The sequence below is a fragment of the Trachurus trachurus genome (genome assembly GCF_905171665.1).
Source record: "Trachurus trachurus genome assembly, chromosome: 16".
NCBI lineage: Eukaryota > Metazoa > Chordata > Actinopteri > Carangiformes > Carangidae > Trachurus > Trachurus trachurus.
In genome coordinates, this window is record NC_139902.1 from 12385389 (window position 1) to 12407824 (window position 22436).

Genomic DNA, 22436 nt, shown 5'->3' on the forward strand with positions numbered 1-22436 from the left:
GCTCAGCATTCAGAGCCATTCAACCGTGCTCCGCTCCTCTCAACCTTTCTCTCTCCGCTCATTCCTTCCCTCCATTCTCCCCTTTTTTCCTTTCTGCCTCTCCCTTACCTCACGCAACTTTCTCTCCCCCCCGACTCCCCACTCCCCAACGCCCCTCTCCTCCTTTTCTTCCTCCTCCTCCTCCTGTCAAGCTTTTGTTCTTTTGTGCTGCCCTGACACATTCCTCAACCACGTTGAAGAGAGGGAGAAGGAGAGAGCAGAAGGGTAGAGGATGGAAAGGAGAAGAAAGAAAGTTAGTGAGAAAGTTAGAGGCTGGAGTGCAGGTCATTTTTTATCTCATTGTTGTGGAGAAAAGGATAGCGAGAGTGAGTCAGCAAAGAGAGACAGATACCCAGAACTAAGAGATCAAAGGCAAACAGATACTGACAGAGACGGAGAGGTTGAGAAACAGTGAAAGAATGGAAACGACAGATATGTAAAGAGAGACTCCTCTGTCTTTGGAGCCATGAGCAAGTATTAGTTTGCTTCTTTGCTGCCAACTTTGTTTCACTCATCTTCATTTCCTTATGTTCCCTTCCAACTTTTTTTCCACACATATACTGTTCACGCACGCCTTTTGTTATCTTCATCTTTCTGTACTCTCTCTCTCTCTCTCTCTATCTCAAAATAAGATCCAACTGCCGACCCAAAGATTTACAGACTGTACAACGAGTACATTAAACAAAGTGTATTATGACTTGTTTGTTAACAACAATGATTAACTCTTAACAGCCCACGTTTACAGCAAAGAGACTCAGCATTATAAGAGGAATAAACAACAGTAATATGGCAGGCAAAAGAAAAGGAGAGTTCTTACATGTTGGGAATCCTGACACTTAAAACAATATTTTATAGCGTTGAAATGATTAGTTATTGATTAAAATCTGTATTTGCTGATGTATTTCTCTGCTTTATCTCACGTGAAACTTAATCTGTTAGAGTTTTTGAATGTCGGTTAGGGAAAACAAATGATTTGATGCAAGTTGATAGTTGCAGGTTTAACCTATGTATTCATTGTGTTTCTCCTCGTATAGTTCTGCTACAAATAAGTCAGACAACTATAAATTAATAAATCTAAAGTTAAAATCCAGTAAAGTTGTAGCAGTACTAACTGAGTCTTTCTGTTTCACTGTTTGGATTTGTGTGAACTCTGTCTCATTCAAATCAGGCTGAGTCCTGTACCAACACTCACTGAAGTGAAATGTACCATATCTCCACGCGCACTTCCTCTTGTGTGCTTTACTGTTTCCTATTTCCCTCCCTCATTCAAATGACACAGATTTGACCCATATCTGAGAAGGATCCTGATTGTCCACAGATTCCAGCCACTATCTGGGTGTGGGATGGGAAACTTCATGGCATTATCAGCTGTTTATTTACCAATCTTGTAAGCGTTTCAGCCATTGTCGTGTTTCCAAAACGCCCACTGGGTAGCACTAATATCTTCAGGGCACTATGGCTACAGTCTGACGATGATAGTTCCACTGTGCCATGGCTAGAGAAGAAATTATGTATGTATGTGAGTGAGTGAGTGAGTGAGTGAAACAACATTTGACTCTCAATCCACAACATATCTTGCAGACTGGTTAGTAAACAGCTGTTGATGCAAAGATTGGCAACGTAACAACGACAAAAGTTACAAATAGCTTCCTCTTTAAGTGTAGTGTGGATGCAACTTGTGCAATATGTGTAGTAAAGTGGTGTCCTGTTCCAATTGTGGCCCTTATCACATTCAGTGTTGCAATCAACAGTTTTTTGGAGAGGATCAACATGACTGCAACAAGTCGGAGCTCGTACGTGTGAACGCGTGCGATCAGCCTGTAGTAAAGTCACACTTCAGTGGCATTCTCCACTTAATCATCCCGATGACCTCCAGTAAAAGCCGCTCACCCCAATAACCCCGGTAATCCCAGATGTGAACTTGACCCTGGCCTTCCCCATCGCCAACTCCTGGAAGTCATTATGATTGGCCTTTAGCCTCAAAGGAAGCCACTGGACAAGAAGTGCAAATGCAATTGTGCCACCACAAATTACTGTATCTTTGTCATATGATTTAACTCAGTGTCGGTGTAATGGTCGAGGCCTCCCCAAGGGGCTGTAAAATGAATCTGACAGGTCGAGGGGAGATTAAGTGGACAGGAAGGAAGAAAAAAAAGTGTCCTTTTCTCTAATCTTTGCACTTCCCTTGTGAATTACTGGACAGCTCTACCTCTTCAGGCGACTAAAACTTACAGTGTGAAAATCTCTCCCAGCTCATAGACATGTATAATGTCTGGCAACAGGATGCTTTGGTTTAAGAGGTCACAAAGGTTTTGAGAGCCACAGTTTTGTGTGATGTGCGCAGCAACTGCACAACAAGCAGCCACAGTGACACACAGATTCACAGCCAAAAGTGTGTGCAGCTCTGTGGGCTGCTGGCATGCTGACCAACCAAACCATGTGGGTTTGATTAGAGCGGAGGAGATGGCAGCGTTTAACGACATATACGTGGAAATGAGAGGCAGAGCACGAGAGACCAACAAGCAGGCAGAGAGAAGATAAGAAACGAAAGACTGGAGAAAGAGATTGTTGTTTGTGTGTGTGTGATATTGTGCATGTCATATGTCTAAACCCCATGCCCGACAAAATCCCCAAAAGACCGGGGCAAAAGTTCAAGACCAACCTTGTGTGAATGCTGTAAACACAGGATGCCTCAGCTTTGTCTGAATGAATGTGCTCATGCAGGCTCCACCAGACATATGTCACTCTTTGTCACTTTAATATTTTTCTTGGAAGACATCGCGTCTCACAGGAGTCAAACAGACACAGTCAGATACAGATTATTACTTCATAACCGGCCCACACTCTCACCACGTCACATTACCCAGAATTTCTTTTATTTAAAGTATCGTCGTATCAGATTGCACAGTGTGGGTGTGAGTGTGTACATGAGTCGAGCTTTAGTCTTCCTGTGTACACAAGACTCAACCTCCAGATGCTTGGGCAGTTGCTCCCAGACGCCTGTATTACTCACCCCCCCCCCCCCACTCACCCCTCCAACAACTCCTAAAATCTCTCTGCCCTCCCTTTTAAGTCTTTGTGGTTGTAATTATCGTGCTCATTTGTTATGAGCTGGTCTGGACAGAGGGAGAGCGAGAGGAGAAAAGTTAAATTAGGAAGGAGAAACATATACAAATATTCTTGATCAAGTTGAAAAATAATGTTCAGTTTGTGGAAGTTATCTTATAAAATGGTGTTGTGTTTGTCCATCTCTTCCAATTTGCTGTCTGTTTTTGCAGTTTGTCCACTGCCACCTACAGTTTAACGAGCCCATTGGCTCCTCTGAGGTACTACGTGCCAACAGCACTGTAAAACAGCATTGTATGAGCTGAATGATGCTGAATTGCTTTACACTCGACAGGAAGACTGAGGACAACAGAGGGGAAGAATTCAGAAAGAAAAGAAAGGGGGAAAGGAGGTCACTTGTGTAAATAAAGGAAGTGAAATAGATGGAGATGATCAGGAGGAAAGTTGCATGAGGTTTCTTGGAGTCAAAGTAGATGGGAGAAGATGAGGGAATGAGAGAAAGCTGAGAAGAAAAACAAGCCCTGGTTCCCATACTCTCCCTGCTTTTCACCTTATTTTATGTCCATGTGTTTTGTTTTTCTAGAAAACCACCAAAAAAAAGTTCAATAAAAGTGCAGCTCTGGTTTTATCGTGTCACCCCTCCTTCTCCTCGCATCCTACAGCTCTGCCCCCTCCACCCTCACGCTGCCTCTCACTCTGCACTCATTCTTTTATTCTCCTCTAGCCTTTCCTCTTCACCCCAAGTCAACGATTGTTGTTCACTTTGTGTGTGTGTGTGTGTGTGTGTGTGTGTGTGTGTGTGTGTGTGTGTGTGTGTGTGTGTGTGTGTGTGTGTGTGTGTGTGTGTGTGTGTGTGTGTGTGTGTGTGTCAGCAGCCACTATGTGTGTGTGTGTGTGTGTGTGTGTTAAGCAGACGGCGCTCTTCTCTTTGTGACTTTGTGTGTGTGTGTGTAGATGTTTGTGTGCCTCAATTATAGTGCATTTGTACACATTTGATTATGTAGTTAGAGGTGTGTGTTTGTGTTTGTGTGTGCGTGTGTGTGTGTGGGAGAGAGAGAGAGAGAGAGAGAGAGAGAGAGACAGACATTATGATGTCATGAATTCGGTATGGCCATAGTTAACTTGACTGAAGGTCAGCCTGGGGTCACTGTTACTGTATGTGACCGGTGTGAGTGGCTCAAGTCTCAGAATCACCTGATGAAATGGTGAGATGTTTATGTGCTATTGTGCTGATTTAACGTCTTGAATAACATTCAGCATACTTGTCCTCCCCTCTGCCTCCGGCCAGAGAAACAGAAAAATAACATTAAGTTAAAGTGTGTCCTGTGATTTCTTCATGATCTTGTGACTCTCCCGAAGGCATGGGAGAAAATGAAAGGATAAGAACATAAACCAGAAAGTGGAATCACAAACAACCTGTATTTCCACGTCTCTGCAACTGAATCTCTAGACGGAAAATTATAGAAGCTGACTACAAGGAGAAAGGAAAGGCTGTAAGATGAGGGAAAGTTGTAGAAGTTATACTACTAGCTGCTACAATGTAGCTCATACACATATGCTGTCGATGGTTGAAGCATCACTGCGCACCAGGACCAATTTAACTACTGTCCTCTGCATAAAAGTTTAAATATATGGTCAGTTTATTTGCCATTATAGTCTAATTGGGCTGCAACCCTGCAATGAACTCAGTGCAAAGGTCAGAGTTACTTGGTGACTTTAGACACTTATGGTAAATCTCTTATCTTCTTGTAAATAACTCTTTATTTACATACACAGTATTTATTTAAGTAAAAGTTGTTTCCACTATGAATATAATCTGCATTACTGGCAAAATCAGGCATTTTCAGTGCCTCAAAAAGGACAACAGTTGATCAGGATTTGAACATCCTTCCCCATGTGCTGTGTGAAACATTTTAGAAGTAATCAATATATGCAAGGTTTGCAGACTGAAACAAACAGTTGTTGGACAAATGGGCAGGGTTCATGAGAAGTCTTCAGTCCTGGGGCTTCTGCTGTGGGTAATAAGCATAGACTGTAAAAAGAAGTAATAAGTAACTCTTCTGCCATCTAGTGGAGTCAGTCAGGTGACGTTTTGTCTCCTCGCTCAGACCTGAACTTTTCTGACTTTACATGTGGGAGATGTTTGGGCATGTGCAACTATGCTGACCTACTGTAACTGATCAAACTATTGTTGGTAATGTTTATTTCTGTTTGATGCGCACAGCTTTGCGTGACTGTGCACACAGACCCACTCAAATCCCTGCAGGGACAGGTGCAGTCAGAAGACATGCAAGTTTGTCCAGAAAACTGTTGGAAAACCTAGTGTGTGCGTGTGTGTGTGTGTATTTGTGTTTGTGTGTATCTTTCTTCGTGAGAACCAAATTTTACTGTGAGATATGCTGAGTGATGACAACTTATCAAAGTGCTGCAATCCACACAGGCCTGGAGGCGTCCCAGAGCTTTTTAGGAGTTCCTGACTTTAGAAATAAGGTGAAGTTAAGGTCACTGTAAAGTTTAAAGGTTCGAGGTCAAGGCTGGATTAGAAACCAGTGAAAATGTCTATATTTATACTATATACAACACTAAATTATGTTATTTACTGAAATTATTAAAACTTAAATCACTACCTGAATTTTTACCCAATGTTGAGGCTCAGTCCTGGAAGGTAGATTATGTCACTTCAACCCATTTGACAGCTGTCCTGCTGGTTTCATACTGCACTGTTAGAGGTTAAAGTTGAAGAATCAAACCATAGATTTAACACAGTAAACTATGTTTGGTCTTGGTGTCATTTATCTCTGTAAATGTTCCATTGTAGTAAGTTGGACAATATTATAGGAGTGAATGCTAAACCAGTCGAGAAGAATTAGTCAGTGGAAACTAAGACAAATAAGAGAGTGAGTGATGATGGGGCATCATTTTCTCCAATATTGGGGATGTGGAGAATCTCAAATCATTGAAAAGGAACTCCCTTTTCTGTTAAACTGCAGAACAGCCTTTGAAAAATTGTAGTGTTGAGTGTAACAGTAATGGATTTGATAAAATACTTGATTGGTTGATTAAGTTTGGAGACAGAAAATCTTTTCAGAGCATCCAGTGTAGCACAGTTGAGTCTGTTGTCTCCTTTCTGCAGCTTTTATTTTTCCTGTGACATTGCCAGAGTTAAGGTGCAACGTCACCTCTGTAGAAATTAGATAAACCCTGCACAGTGTTCCTCTGTTTGCATGAATGACTCATTATTTGTTGATGTGAATCATTGCCTCGCAACACTATTTATGGTGTTGCTGTTGAAATTTAAATCTGTGATGAAGTAGTTTTGGTGGAGTCAGTTGAGTTCATATCAGCTCCATAAAGTATAACCAAAGTAGTGGTTATATTGATTAGAGCTGCAAGATCAAAAGTCTTCATAGAGTAACATTTTGTTTGTCTGTCATAGATTTTATCTTAAAGCAGAAGTAAGCGATCCAGTCGTTTCGGCTAACTTCTTGTCAGCAGATGGAGTTAGCAGTCCCCGCCCTCGTCCCTACGTCACCACATTCACGTGCATCCCTTGGCTGCACACACAGAGAGGACCGCCCCTTTATGCCTTTCTCTCTCCTCATTGGATAAAGGTTGTAGGATACAAGGAAAGTTTTCTCCTCGGCTTACAGCAGAGCAGAGTGACTGACAGACCCGTGTTTCAGACCAAACACTCTATGTAAGCGATTGCCGTCGGAAGATATAACTATTTAAGACTTATATGAACAAAAACATTCTGCTTACTTCTGCTTTAATGTCTCATCATTTATCATTAGAGTTAAGTTATATTTAATCTGTATCACATAGTCCACACTAAAAAGAAACCAGGATAAAAACAACTAGGGATGAATTACAGAGACTATAAATTATCTTTCTGAATTCAGTTTATTAAACCATGGCAGTTTCATGGGTGGCTTTTTAATATAAAATACCGACAACACGGTAAAAGATCCCATCTGCACCATCAGTGGCCAACTATAAATGAAATGCCATTAGAAGACCAACCCTCTGAATATCCCCAAAAGACAGATGCAGATACAACATAGTGATTTTAGTGATTAGTGATAATAATGACTTAAATAAAAAGAAAAAAAACTGACAGCCCTCTAAAAATGTGGCTGATCAAAGTGGCCATTCGTAATACTGAATAAAAACACTTTGATATTGAATTGGATTATAAAACTGTAAAAGGTTTTGCTGAAATGTGCTTGAGGATTACAAATGTCCAAAAATGTCCCCTGAGAAAATTTTCAGTCATATCAGCCTCAAATTATAAAAAGTTCAAAAGCCATACATAACAATAAGAAGAAGAAACAACAGCTGCAGCCAGGTCATTTTAAAGCTGGGAGCATGGCCTTTAGATGGGTCCTGGCAGCCTCTGGCGTTGTTGTTAGGCCTTCGATTGTCAGGGTTTCCCTCAAAGTGGACAGGCACACACTGATTGTCCAGCACTTCACAGGCCAGGATCAGATGTTTGGTTTCATTGTCGACCCTCTTAATCCCACAGGTTCCAGGGTAGCTCCTCACTGTGACGAAGGTGAAAGCCTGGTCGCTGATGCACAGGTTATCCTTGTATACTTTTCCCCCTGAGTTCGTGCACACATCCTTCACCTTGTCCAGGTCTTTTGGCGTCAGAAAAGACTGTGTGGGTCGGTCGCAGCCCCCGTTCTCTCTGATGTACTTCTCCCATTCATTATTATTGTTAGAATTAGGAAGTCCTTTGCGAATGTGGCGTTTGAGAAAGGTGTCAAAGGCATTGTTCCATTTGCCGCGTTGACACGGTGCATCATTTTTCGCAAATGTCTGGTGGCCCAGCAGGAGACAGATGGCAAGGCTGAGGAAAACCCTGAGAGCAGCCATTATCCAGCAGATCTAGAGGGGAAGAAAGATCCCAAAGTATGAACAAATACTAAACTCAACTCAACACAGCCTTCTCTTCAGTCATGACAAAGTGCTTAATTAGATCTTAGATGTTCTATTTTTATGTTTTTCCAAACTCAGTTACAGTACATGACTCATAACAAGGTAAACTTTGAGTGCGAGAGTCAGGTTTGACAAAGCCACAGCTGTCTGCTCTTTTAAACATGAAAATAGGAGATGATGCTGTGTGAGAAAATGACTTCCCTACCTTATTTTAGCAGAGTGGAGGCTTCAGTGAGCTCTAAGTTACCTAAAAGCTCCAGCTGTAAAATCTCTCTTCTGTCCTTCAGTTGCATTTCCTTATTCCACTTCCTATGCTACGTGAGTGGGTGTGGCCTAAACTAAACACACAAGCATTACATAACTCTGTCCACATGGCGGTGCCGGAGAAGAGCAGTCATGGAGGCAGGCGATCAAGTTACAGCTAAAAATACATTCTGGAAATCCAGTCACCCACATTTAGAAAACTACCGTAGGTTGTGTGCTACCTCAAACAAAGCAAACATTCTCTCATATATTTAAGATAACCCAGTAAGTGTTAACTTACTTTTTACTTATAACAACCACATGTTAGGGAAGTTCATAATAATGAACAGAATTATCTGAGAACTTTGAACTGATTGAAACTGATTGACTTATAGATCTTGACTAAGTGAAGCACTAGTAATATATTTGTCTTTTAATTTGATGCTGTCATTGTCAATAATACTATATCCACATGCTGGACCCTATTAATGCACCAACTTAAACTAGGCTGTAGATTTAGATAATTTCCCATTAGTTGTACAGTCATTCCTTCTATTTGTATTGATTAAACAAATAGAACTGCCTCAAGTGTAAATATTTGGTATGAGGTGGATTTGGATGGGACAACGGTTTATCCAGAGAACAAAGACGATATAAAGGTCATTTTAAATGCCATCAGTCTGAGGAGACAAAGGGTGTGTGTAGGTGCCTGTGTTAAAAATAAAGACTTCAAAAAAATACTTTCAGAGGTAAAATATATACAACTTCCCCATTGGCTTGTCTTGTTTCAGACCTTTCTGTTTGGCTCACTTCTCTGTAGAGATATGTGAATGTGAGTGACATGATGCCACCAACCAGGTGGTGCAGCAGATGTGCTGACCTCTTCTATCAACCACAATTCACATATGTTTCCCACATTAGCAGGCAGCAGAGAGCGAGCCACAGTCAGTGATGAACAGGAATGCACCTTCCTGTTGTGTATGGTCTAATTAAATTTTGTTTTATTAGCCAATCAGTGATGTAAGCTGTCATTCAACACAGTTTAAATTGTGAAACAAATTAGATTTCTACAGACTTTATGATTTATAGATTGAATGTACATGTTCAGCTTACATTTCTGCTCTTTGTGGGGTTTTTCTTATTTGCTATAATAGGCACCTTTTTTTTTAACCTCAGTTTTCCCCTCCAACCTGCAAATATGGAAACTCACAATCTGTGTCAACAGGAGCCAAGTCTGAGTCACTGCTTCTTGTATGTTCAAAATTGTTATGAAATCCAGGCTGCTATGCTTATTTTATATCTTAATTAAAAACAATCACTTGTAATCTGATCTAGATAATGTTACTCCCAAAAATAAAAAAAACACTGGGTTGGACGTTCAGGTGTTTTAATGTAGTGTCCACACTGACCATGCATATTGAGCACAAAACTTCAGACATAGATATGGCACCAAGAATCTTTTTCTTTTCAGGCAGACTGAACACATGTATATAAATATACCTCATCCATTTACAGCATAATTTGCTGATTTAAATTCAGAGCCAGTGTGTTTGGACAGCATCACTATACAAATCAATCATGCTTCAATTCACTTTAGACTTTAATCATAGAATTTTAGTTTTACTCTGTTAAAACTCTCATTTACGGTCAATGTTACATTAATTATTACTTAAACAATAAACAAATCTATAACATTGCATACAGTACAGTGTGTTTGTGTTTCAAGGCAGGATGAAGTAACAGTCAAATGTGAAAAAAAAACCAACCAAATATACGTATATTTTACATAGTATTTACATGAACCAATCATGCATCCCAGGCATTGCAAGATCAAACATACAACTCGGAGCCAGCAAACATATTTACACCAGGTGCTTCAAGTGCAAACAGAAGAAATGTCTGACACCAAGACTGCCAACACCTCTGAATCTGGGTGGAAGAGTATTACTGAAAACAGTGAAGTGATCAGAGCAGCAGGTGATTTGTCCTGTGACCAGTTTACACCCTTCCCTCGCTGTTTATAAAATGGTGTTTCCTGCTACCTGTTTGCTACCTGTCCCCTGAGGAGACGTGGATCAACGACAAGAAGGAGGAAGGAAGTATTTGAGTGTCTGAACAAGGCCTGAAATGGTCTGTGCTGTCAGCTAGGGCTCGGTCTGAACAGACGGCGAGGGCTCTTCTTTCTTTTCTGCTTCGGTGGTCGAGTTCAGAGCCATGTCTTGTTTTTTCTCCTTTTCTTTCTCTGGCTCCTTCGTCCTGGAAAAAACCAAATGTAAGAGTCATTCCCACTGAGTCATAGTCTAAAAGTGGCTGGAGAGCAGAGCACGTCTCTCTCAGTGCTGATGTAGTTTGTTAAATAGTCCAGCAGAGGTTCCTCTTTGTCAAGTTTAGGGCTCCATACCAGTTCACTATAAAATGACAACTAGTTTACTAGAAGACAAATGAAAGCAAGAGTGAGCATGAGGATAAGACATGCATGTGTAGTCAGAAACACATGATGACACTGTAAATAGATTAATGGTAATATGGCTTTAAGAGAAGTTACTCAATGAGTGAGATTAGACTAGTAAACTATGAGCAGTAGACATGTTAACCCAGGCTGACCACTGGGTTGTCACATCTCCACTGTTCTTCAGCAACCAAACTTTAAATGTAGTCTTGTGTTCACGTTTTGCATCCAGTGGACTGCTGAGGCATCAATAGACTGCTAACAAAACTCCTAAAGCATCAGTGTTAGAAACTGTGGATGGATGGATAGGCAGATGGATACACTAATGCTACAGTAAACGTGGTGTTAAGGTCTAACCTCAGATTAAAGACAGGACACAATGGGTGGTTAAGACAAAGGGATATGTTCAGGAATCTAACTCTGAGATGTTGGAGTTAATATTTTGAGGTCAAATGTCATAATATTTAACGGTGACCTTGGCAAGGGAGCAGGCCGGTTACTGGGCAGGACGTCCCAGCTAGAGGTAGAGCTGTCACAAAAGACGGAATCACATGACCAGAAACAGAGAAAAGAGCTTGAATTTAACATTTCAAAGTGACAGCGTGCAGATATTTCAAAAGCTCATTCTTCTTCCTTCCTCTCCTCTCATTAGACGGAAGGATGAGAGGTGACATTTTGAAATAGTTGCACAAGGCTGATTGACAATATGAAAAGCAAAGGTTCCCAAAGTGAGACGAGGTTTTCGCAGGACCCCGGAAAAAACAACGGCTCTGTGTGAGAAGATTACAGACACATTGTGATGAGATGTTTAATTGTCCCCATCATCAGTTTAAAGGTAATCCAGTGTTCCTAAAATATAAAGCTAATACTGAAAATATTTTTTGTCCTTCGAGTCAAGTCGCTCTGACTTAAAATGAACACATATATGGGAACTTTGGGAACCTTTGATCATAGCAGTAGAAAGGTTAAATCACTTATAGGTCAAACAAAGGGGGAAACCCACCACATACTTTAATTAATCAGTGGTTATTATGGGAGGAAGTAAAAACAGAGGAAGTAAAAACAGGAAGTAAAAACAGATTAAATCACTTATAGGTCAAACAAAGGGGAAACCCACCACATACTTTAATTAATCAGTGGTTATTATGGGAGGAAGTAAAAACAGATTAGGCACACACATTGGGAAACAGCCATGTTATTGCAGCAGAGGTCAGAAACTCAGATTATCCTTAGCGCTGATCCATGGGGTCGCTTTAAACTTTTCTGTTGAAACCTTAAATGAGGATTATGCATTTCCATTTTTGAGAGCACAACAAACACTGTTTTTGAGGCCAATACCAAGGATATCACCTTGGCATTTTTTCAAAAATCATTTGAAAATCTAAGGTGTGCCTTAGTGAACAGAGAAAATATATATATATTTTTTTTAATTATTGCTACCCGTCTTCATGAGGTTATGACGGATTGTTACCTGTCTGTCCAATAACATAATTAATGTTTTAGACCTGTGTTTTCGTCTTTTTATTAATTATTTATATTTATATTATTTCTTATTATATTATTTATTTATTTATTTCACCCTCCTCTGACCACAGAATAATATTTGTTTTTTAATTTACAAAAATAAAAAAAATACATTTCATGAATTTGCACTTTCCCTTTACTTATTGGCTGATGTATGCGCCAATACCAATATATCAGCCAGGATTCATGCTATAATTCATGGTAAAATATAACAGTATTTCATCATGAATTAAAAAATGCACCTCAGCAATGCAAGTATCACTACTGTATTCCCAGTTTGCCTCCAAACAGTGTTTGTTTTTCACAGCTTTGATCATAGATCTGCACTTAAGGATATCTGATAAGCACAAAAGTTGAGCATCTTGGTCAGTACTGAGCTCAAATATGCCACCTGTTTACCACGACTGTTTCACGGTGGAGGAGTTTAAAAAATCTGCCAAGAGATAGAAGATGGAGGATGAGAAGTGACTGGATTTTTCCACAGTGACGTCTCCCACAGGGTCTGCAGTCTGCCCAGTTAAACCAGAACAGCAGCAGACTGGCAGCCAGTGTCTGCTGCAGACACGAGTAGAGGAGAAACAGAATAGCAAACAGATCGCTGAAACATCCGCGCAGCGCCTCCGAATTTCTTACCGTATTGTCTTGACAATGAAGCGAACGATTACTGCCAGACCTACACAGCCACACATCACTCCTATCACTATGGCTGTGACTTCGCCTGCAAAACAAAACAAAACACACACACACACACACACACACACACACACACACACACACACACACACACACACACACACACAAAAGAATGTGAGATTAAATAAAATGCCTCAAAACACAGCAATAAACAAAAGTAGGTAACTAAATTTTAGGAACAGTAGCATCAATCAAATAGTTTGTAAAAAAAAAAAAAAAAAACAATACATGCAGGAAAATCCAATGCAGTCTTACCGGAAGAGAGCTCTTTCCATGACTCTACAACGGATAAAAGACAGAATAAATCATTAGAAAAGCACAGTAGTTTTTCTTTCTGTCACACAGTTCATAACACAATGATTTGTGGGTTTTTCTCGTCAGGATTTGCTGTTCAGCTGTTTGGAAATGTTGTGTCTAGTCAGTCCTGCTGCCTTTGACAGCAGTGCTGATATCACAGGCCTTCCAGTTCAGTCACTCACTACAATGAGCACTTTACACAAATTCTTTCTCCTTTGTCTTTGTCTAACACTCTGTCTCCCCCCGTTCATTTCTCTGTTTCTTTTTCCTCTCCCTTTTTCTCAGTTAGACTTACGAGATAACAATGGAGTCAGTGTTTAGTTTTAGAAAATCCTTTTTTCTCTAATCAGCTCGCAAACAAACACTGCCCCGGCCACCCCCCTCTCTCGTTCTCTCGTTCTCTCTCTCTCTCTCTTTCTGCCAGTGTCTCTCTCTCTCTGTTCCTGCCTTCCTAAGGCTCTTTCAGACAAAGTCACCGGTAATCCTTCATATTCCAACATTTTTCTCCACATTCCACTTTTCACTCTCTGCGTGGATTGTGCTAATTGCTTGCTTTGGTCTATGTGGCCACCCTCTGCCATGCTATTGTGGTTTGCATTATGAGCAGCAGGCAGGCAGCACAATCCACCAGTGTACAAGTGTTGCTGGGGTAAAACACTGGAGCTCAAAGCAGATTGGCTGTGACCTTTTACACCTGTGCCTTTGTACAATCTGAACGGAAAAATTGTATATTCTCAATCAGGCAATATTTGTGAACCCCCCAAAAAGATTAAATGTAAGTAATTCATAAGAAATTTGACACATCTTATCTTTCATGCCAGCTGTCAACATGAAAGAGTGGATGTCATTTTCACATCATCATTTTATCTGTTTGTCTCACCTGCAGAGAAAGAAGCAAAGACGACCCTGTGGTTGAGCGGCTGTGTTGCGCGGTAGTTGTCCTGCAGAAGCATCCTGTCAGGACTATCGGCTTTAGTGGAGTAAAGTATTGTCTCCATCTTCAGCAGCTGGAGAAGACACGTGAAAGGGAGAGAGACGGTGACAACAGCTGCAGTCCTGAGGCAGTCAACTCAAAACACAAAGTAAGTTCATTGATTGACATAGCTGCAAAAAGTCAAGTAAACTGTAGTGAAACTGAATAGTTCAGTCAAAGTTTATCAGTCTATAGATAAAGGAAAGTTTGAGTACATTGATTCAGTGAGCAAACATTGCCTGTTTGTTCAGTACATTTACTGATGAGTCACTATCTGGCACAAATAAGGGCAAGTTAAACATAAAATGACTTCACTGCACTAATGCAAGAGGTTGACACTTAACCTTGATCCTGTAAATGTATCCGGTTTCTAAAATGTTAACTAATTGCACAGTGTTTTTATCCTCTAATATAATCTATGCATTTTATTTTGGAATCTTCCACATGAAGAGACAATCCAGTGCAGAGGAACAAGTAGGACAATTTTTAGTTTCCAGTAATTCATACAAATAGACATTAATGTACTGATTCTTCTTTGCTTCTTATAACAGTATATAATTATTTGAGTTTGGATTTGTTGGAGAAATCATTATGCTGTTTAAGATGTTTCTAAGGCCAGTAAGTAGCAGCTGTAAAATGACAAATAATACAAAACTTTCTAGATGAGTTGTTAATGTCTCTCATCAATCTGTGATAGTAAAGGATATCTAGGCCTTTTTTTTTTAATCCACACTGGATCATAAATGTAAATGTTATCAGTGCCTAAATGAAATGTCATTGTAGAGTTGAGGCGGAGACGAGCCATGTTCATGGCCTCACCTGTGCCTTTGAGATCTGAACTCTCTCATGAAACACTGTCCAGATCACACTCTGATAGCAGGGCGGCGTTGTTAGGGAGCCATTGTAGCGATAGTAGCGTCCCAAGTCTTTAGGGAGCAGGGACTGAACGTCAAAGGCCGGGATGGGCACTTTCTGGTCTGACAGGAGGAGACAGGAGAACATTTCGTATATTCACTTTACTGCTTCCACAAGTCATCAAAACATTGTAAGAAGAGGCACTTGTAGCAGCATGTACGAGAAAAACAGCTTTTGTCTCTGCCATTGCTTTATCGGTATCTTTAAATACCTGAGGCAAATGTGTTTCTTTTTATTCTTACCTTTGGAAATAGATACTTTTATAGCTTTATACCAATGAATCAGTAAAGACACTAAAACAAAAAGATGTAATGTTATATATTTTCCCTGCTGTTACCTGCATGTCTGATGCGGCTCAGGTAGTTGAGGATGTTGTTAAAAGCTGGGTTCGTCTCTTCACCTGTCTAGAAAACCAGAACTCAGTCCTTAATGTGTATTACCTTTATTAAAATATTAAAGAGTGAAAAAATATTGCTATTATATATATTATTATTATTATTATTATTATTACCACAATGAGAATTCCTAAAACAGCGAGGCCGTCTCTCTGCGTCATTGCTGCAGACATGTTGGGGTAGAGCTCAGAGTTGTAGTGAACCACATGCAGCTGGAGAGAAGAAAAACACAGCTCGTTTAGTCACTGTGATGAGACAAAGGAGTGGACGACTTTTGGCCAAAAAGACACAGATTGCCCTGGTATGCATTAAGACCACCTCTATTTTATGTTTGTGTTTTTCTTATTATTTCTTGATCCCTGTATAATGTTTATCTTTAATCTGCCCCTCCATTGTGTTGGCATAGTGACAGATGGACAAGAACTGAAGCGCTGACACAGCTAATCTTCCCTCCTTTCTACATTCTTTCTCCATTTTGTCCCCTTCCGAAAAAGGTGAATCTATTGTTTTCACGTTTTATTTATTCCTCTTTTGGGGATTTTTTAAAAAAAATTTTTTTTATCATCAGCAGTATAACCCCAAAACCTTCATTTCTGTTGCTCTTCTGTCTCTGCTCGGCTCTCTAAGCTGACGGTAAAGGCCATCTTTTATCCCACAGTAAACCAGAACAGGGATCCAAGCTGACTCAGCGGTAACCGATGTGTGTGGGGAAGACAGACAAGTATGAGGTGTAAAGAGGGTTACAGTGACAGAGGAGAGCAAAGAAAGAAAGAAAAACAGAAAGAAAGAGAAAACTAACTAAGCATCAGAGCCGTTTTGTAGAAAATTCAATGGAGCAGTTGGGTACTTTCGTCTATTCTTTGGTATAAAATCTTGACATTGTTAGAAAACCTCTGGTATCACACCATGTGACCGTAGCTGCCATTTTCTCCCGATTGCGACTCTGATTAGCCGCGCCTCCTCTTGCAGTCTGACTGTGATTTCGCTATTTACCGTCGGCTGTGTTCAAAGATACCTCTGCATCTGCACTGAGCCCGCTGATGGTGTGTTCACTGCCCCCATGGCTTGGGCCACCGCTGCCCCAGTGGAGGTGCAGTTGTACCGCTGTGAAGAGCCAGGGCAGCCCCCCTAGTCCCATCCATTCTGGCAGATCAATCACAGCTGAAGGAGAGAAGGATGAAACAGTTGAGCTCATCCTTTTAACGGGTTTCTCTTAGGATATTTTCTTGAAGATTAGTATGTTTTTTTATTTTAACTAATCCCCTAAACTCATCCGTGGGCAGAAATGTTTGAAGATGGTGCAGTATAAGCAGATCAACCGTAGGCCTACTTTAGCTGCTGGGATACCAGGGAGAGGGGTTATGTTTGGAGCTAGAAATCAGCTGCTATAGTTACCTGTGTGTCCGTTATTGGACAGAGCGAAGGGGCTGTTGCCGTGCTGACTGTAGCCCAGTGGGGTCAGAGGGGTCAGACTGGGGTCATATTTCGTCTGGGTGGTTACCACATCAATTGGGGACTGAGATGTACCGCCGCAGTCAGGGAAATACGTGGGCCACTCGGACTGACCCACCAAGCCTTAGACAGGAGAACGGACAAGAGAGAAATGATGTCAGCCAATCACACAGTCCACTGCCTCCGAGTCATCTGGTGAAAAGCCTCCATTGATCGGTCTCTAATTAAGCAGGACAATTATTCCTGGTTATTCTGCTCAGGTTCACAGCAACACGGTGGTGAATTTTGAAAACACACTGAACCACTAACATGTGACATACGACATTTATAGATTTTTCACTAAATGAAAATACCACTGACCAGTGAATTACGGGAAGACAGGAACTGATGCCTGTCTTTGCATTTTGTCCATCAACATTAAGCGGATATGATGCACTCAGACAGATGCTCTGGATCAACTAAACTTGATGCAGGAAACTCCCATGACACGAAAAAATTCACAGATATGAGTTTTTATCAATAACGTGCTGACAAAAGCAGCCGACTTAGGCACTACGACTGAATAACTGATACCATCTTATAATCATGCCCTACAATAAATAAGATCGGCCTAAGATTTAGATCTGAAATGTGAGAATAGCTGTTCAGGCATTAAAGGACAAAAATCAATGGAGGTTACACATACTTGAAAAAAAACAACAACAATTGAATCTTTCATTAGACAAATTCTGTCTACTCTTAAAAAAGCTTAACATTCAGATGAGATAATAATGCTGTTGAAATCAAATGTTTCTCTTCTTTAACATGTTATTATTAATAAAAAAAAATATTACTTCTACTACTAATAATAATATACTAATTTAAAATAATTTAGAAAGAAACACCCAACATTAGCTTATTCTAAACAACATATTTTCACATTAATTAGTGCGTCATTCATCCTTATACAACATTTGAAACATTGAAAGTGAAGAATTTAATTAAAAGTTGAACAGAAAAATATTAAGAAGCTGTGTGGGAGGGGAGAGAGTGATTGAGGCCTGGGTGCACAAAGTAAAAAAAAGAGAGACTGCAGTCCCCAATTGCATAAGAAAAGAGAGTTAGAAAAAGGAGTCTGAATGAAAAAGAGAGTGACATGTGAGTTGAAGAATGTGAATTTCAATTGCAAAGAGAAGAATGCTTTAGAAAAGGAGCGCAACCACCAACACACTTTAAAATGTGTCAGCAGTGTGCAAAAACAAGTTTCTGGTGTTAATGAAGAGCACGTTTCATGTAGAAAAGATGAAGAGAAAGGTAAAACAGAAGGTAGCCCAGCAAGCTGTTATTGATTGTAACATAGTCAAACCAATAAGTCTATTGATTGTAGTCAAACCAATAAATCCATCTACACACAGTAAGTAGGCCTACAGTAGCGCTAGTCTTCCCCTTCATCCCCTCACGTACAATGTGAGGAGGAGACTCTACATCAGTGATGTAAACAACACATACCACATCTCCTAATGCCTACAACCCCCACCTCACACTTCTAATCTGTCCGCAGCCCTCCCACCCCCCTGCCCCTCGCAGCAAAGCCCCGCACCACGACTCAACTTCAAAAGTGAGTCCCACAGTCCCGCTATTGGTCGTCATGGAGGTCTCCATAGTAACCGGAGGCCGAAAATTCTGACCCGGTGCGCCCGCTCTACCTCTCCTAGCATGCTATCGCTGTCCTGAATACAGCCAGGAACAAAGACACACACACACACACACACACACACACATATGCAGATTCACTTGCTCAGAGCATGATGAGGACGTGAGAGTGACTTTCCCTCCATTACTTTATGTAACTCTCCATCTCTCGTGGAAAGAGGCATCTCTGAAAACATGTAGTTCTGCTCTTTCGTGTGACAAAATGTGGTGTGTAACAAAACTGACTTTCCACTTCAGCTAGCAGCAAAGTAACCGCCACATCATGCAATGCTGTGTCTCACACACCCTCACTCGTTCAGCCACTGAATCCCTTTTGCTGTAAAACTTCTTGACAAACGAAATGCATCAAAATTCAGCAAACATGTCAATCTATACAAGCTACTGCTCTGATATAACACCACGCGCTCTGTGCAGTACACTCGCCTCTGTATCTATTATAATTATGCCTATATAGACAATGCATAGATACCAGTTTGCTCCAGGCACGGCCCTTTACAGTTTGCTGTGCATTCTGTATGTACTGTACATTGCTATTGGTCGTCTGAATACACGCAGAGAGTGGTCGCCTGTGTGCCCCATTCATTCCCACAATGTCATTGTCCACGGCAAAGGCAGCCAGTGTGCATCCGCAGAACAATAAACACATAGGTTTTTGTGCGCTGCAACAATACAGGGCACGATTTGGTATGCTTTAGCTTCATCCCGTCCCATCTCCCTCTCTCTGTCCACCACCCTCTCTCCACTCTGGCCCGCTTCATCCCCGTGCACCTGCCTCCCTCCTCCAGCCTCTCTCTAAGCCTTTTTTTTTCTTGCTTTCTTCCTCTCCGTTTCCCTCCACCCCTTCATCATCTCTGTGTGACTGCTGTGCTCATGCCAGCTTGTTGAACTGTAACTAATACAGACAGAGGGGGAAGCACAGGAAAACAGAGGGACAAGGGGTGGGAGATATGAAGGGAGAAAAGCACAAATCCTGTCCAAGTCAGACAAGCTTCTATGATACTTCTAATGTATTAAAGGCTCAGGTTGAATTATGTGCAGTGGAGTCAGAGTGAAAAGTCTGAGTATGAGAAGTTTCATTCAATCACATAGCTGAAAAGTTATATTCAGAAAAACTTATGGACTTCTCAAGCTAAATTATCCTGTGTTAGACATAAAAGCTGTTTCAGCAGGACAAAAAGTTAAATATCACGCCAATTCTCAAATATCTCTACTTCTCTTACCTGTTTGAATTTTGCTCCTCAGAATATACATGATATCTGACATACATACAACACATCTAGGTTGGATTGTGTCTAATTTTCTACTTTCTAAAATCACTTTATAACAGTTAATATTGCATTTGCATGAGGGTTTGAGGTGTAAATAAACTTGAACTTGAACTTACCTGTGTAGGTCCAGCTAATTTCCTCTGAAAAAAAAGAAGAAGAAAAAAGGAAATTTTAGCTAATTTTCATTCTTGAGGTTCACAATGCTTTTAATTAAAAATAAAAATAAAAAAGTAAGAAAGAACCTGATTAAACATTTTCTTCTTCACTTAGCTCTATTATATCACTTCCAATCTACAGTTACTGCTGCTTAATATCACTCCAGTGCATTTCTAAACAAGTTGTTAATTCCTAAATACAGCACTACTGTAGTCCGCAAATACTGCTCAAATCCGATTGTTATTTCTGGATTTTTACTACTGCTCCACTACTACAGCTCACAATGAAACACCCAAACAAGCTAACACAAAGAAATCTTGCATGATGCCGATTATTATGTTAATGAACACCTTACCGGCAGCAGGGGCAGCTGTCCACTGAGAACACAGAAGCATTAGAAGGATAAAAAGACCCATGTTAGCCCTGCTTGTCCATACACAGAAATGAATAAAAGTGGACAGAGAAATGAGGAGCAAGTGAGAGAGGGAAAGAGGGAGAGGGAGAGAGGGTGTGTGTGTGTGTGTGTGTGTGTGTGTGTGTGTGTGTGTGTGTGTGTGTGTGTGTGTGTGTGTGTGTGTGTGTGTGTGTGTGTGTGTGTGTGTGTGTGTGTGTGTGTGTGTGTGTGTGTGTGTGTGTGTGTGTGTGTGTGTGTGTGTGTGAGAGTGTGAGTGTGAGAGAGAGTGAGAGAGAGAGAGTGAGAGTGAGTGAGAGGGAAGGAGACCGACTGGGTCCAGCGATCCCACCTGCCACGGCTCTTTCTAACAGCCAGTGTGGATGTTACATGCTGAATCCACTCTGGCGTACAGGGCACCAGAGTAAGAGACAAATGGAGAGAAAGAAGGTATGAAAAGAGAAGAGAGGGAAGAAATAACGGTGTGAGGAGACTGGAAACAGAGCAGCGGGTGAGAATGAATTCAGTGTTAGTTACTAAAAGGAGGGTGAGAGGGAGAGAATGTGGGGCTGTGAGGAGGGGGTTAGAGCATGGGAGCAACTGAGTGCAAAAATAGCGATGGGTTAAGAAAAGAAAGGAATAGGGGAAAAGAGAAAGGTGCCATATGATGCACAGATCATGAGAGAGGAGAAAGGAAAACGTGTGACTTAAAGAGGAGGAGACCGACATGTTAAACTTTCTACAAGAGCTACAGAAATCCTGCTGTGGAGGAGGCTGCCTCAGTCTGAGAGCAAACTTCGCCTGAACTCACTGATCCTCTGCTGTGGTGCAATAAATACTGGACATGAGAGGAGGAGGAGGAGGAGGAGAGGAAGAGGATGTATCACGCTTGCTGGTACAGTATTTGTAACAAGGAAATGTTCAATTCAGACCCTCTATGATGGTTTTCATTTTACAGATTGTTTAGCTTGGCGTGCACAATATACTGAAGTAATGTTTGACTGTTGCAGTTTGGCCTATCCAAGTTTAATGTAAATGTGTATTTTATATGGTCTTCATTATAGGTTAGGACACTATATAGAGATGTTTAATCGTTTGTTTTTAATTGCCTGCTAAAAATTCTTTGGCAAAAAAAAAGGTAATTGTATAGATTCCTATTGATCCAATACAGGTGCAATAACCTTTAACTCAAATATAGATGCTTGAAGAAAGCTGCACAATATACGTATGTCTGAAAAATAGGCAGTTTGTCCCTCACCAAAAATCCCTCATGGCGCCTTACCCCCAGATTGGACCAACATGACGATAAAACAACATTTTTAACTGAGATAATCTGTAAATATGTAACAGGTTCTCTGTTAACACGCATTTTCTTTGTGTTTTTTGGTAGTATATTAAAGCACAATACCACTGTAATTTAGGCTACATTTAACATTGATTCATTATCAATTTTTTTTTCTTTTCTTCATAAGATATATATTTTTTTGATTTAGTCTAAAATTCAAGAATCTGAAAGCAGCTGCATATCAAACTAATCAAAATAATGGTGTATCAAACAACTGTTAGGGACATTTTTGCTAATCAGTTGATAATATTCATTGCAGCCCTAAATATAATGTACGAAATAAATATTAGATTAGTCAGTTTTTTAAATATACAATAATTTTGCTCTGTATTAAACATACAGTACACAGTTTGTCATTTTTGCATCTAGATTTTTCCTGGTATTGTGTATCCTGGCTCATTGTCACATGTGCACTTGCAGGTTGTGTTATGTGTGTGACACATGTAGATATCTTATCCTGGTTTTGGGAAAGCTGAATGTGTTATTTGGAAGAATCAGATGAAACCAGGACGCTGCATGTGGTGACATGTTAACACCTCATTCAGGTTCCTGAAGAAGAAGACAGAGGCTGAGAGGGTGAGAAATGGAGACACAACA

At 40.6% G+C, this 22436-nt stretch overlaps 1 protein-coding gene and 1 long non-coding RNA gene across 2 annotated transcripts; both read right to left on the minus strand.

The window, feature by feature from the left end:
• Window positions 1-6989: 6989 nt before the first annotated feature.
• LOC310999918 lies at window positions 6990-8390 on the minus strand. The gene is made up of 2 exons (XR_014596071.1): window positions 8252-8390; window positions 6990-7995 (listed from the first exon to the last, which is right to left on the minus strand). It is a non-coding gene; the product is annotated as an uncharacterized lncRNA (long non-coding RNA).
• Window positions 8391-10433: 2043 nt separating this feature from the next.
• ca14 (carbonic anhydrase XIV) lies at window positions 10434-20519 on the minus strand (the record flags this gene model as incomplete). The annotated part of the gene is made up of 13 exons (XM_083989548.1): window positions 10434-10545; window positions 11214-11267; window positions 12654-12695; window positions 12896-12980; window positions 13211-13234; window positions 14133-14259; window positions 15045-15202; window positions 15478-15544; window positions 15652-15747; window positions 16551-16696; window positions 16931-17110; window positions 20064-20087; window positions 20459-20519. The coding sequence occupies 13 exons, from the start codon at window positions 20517-20519 to the stop codon at window positions 10434-10436; spliced, it is 1176 nt and encodes a 391-aa protein (XP_083845674.1).
• Window positions 20520-22436: the final 1917 nt, after the last annotated feature.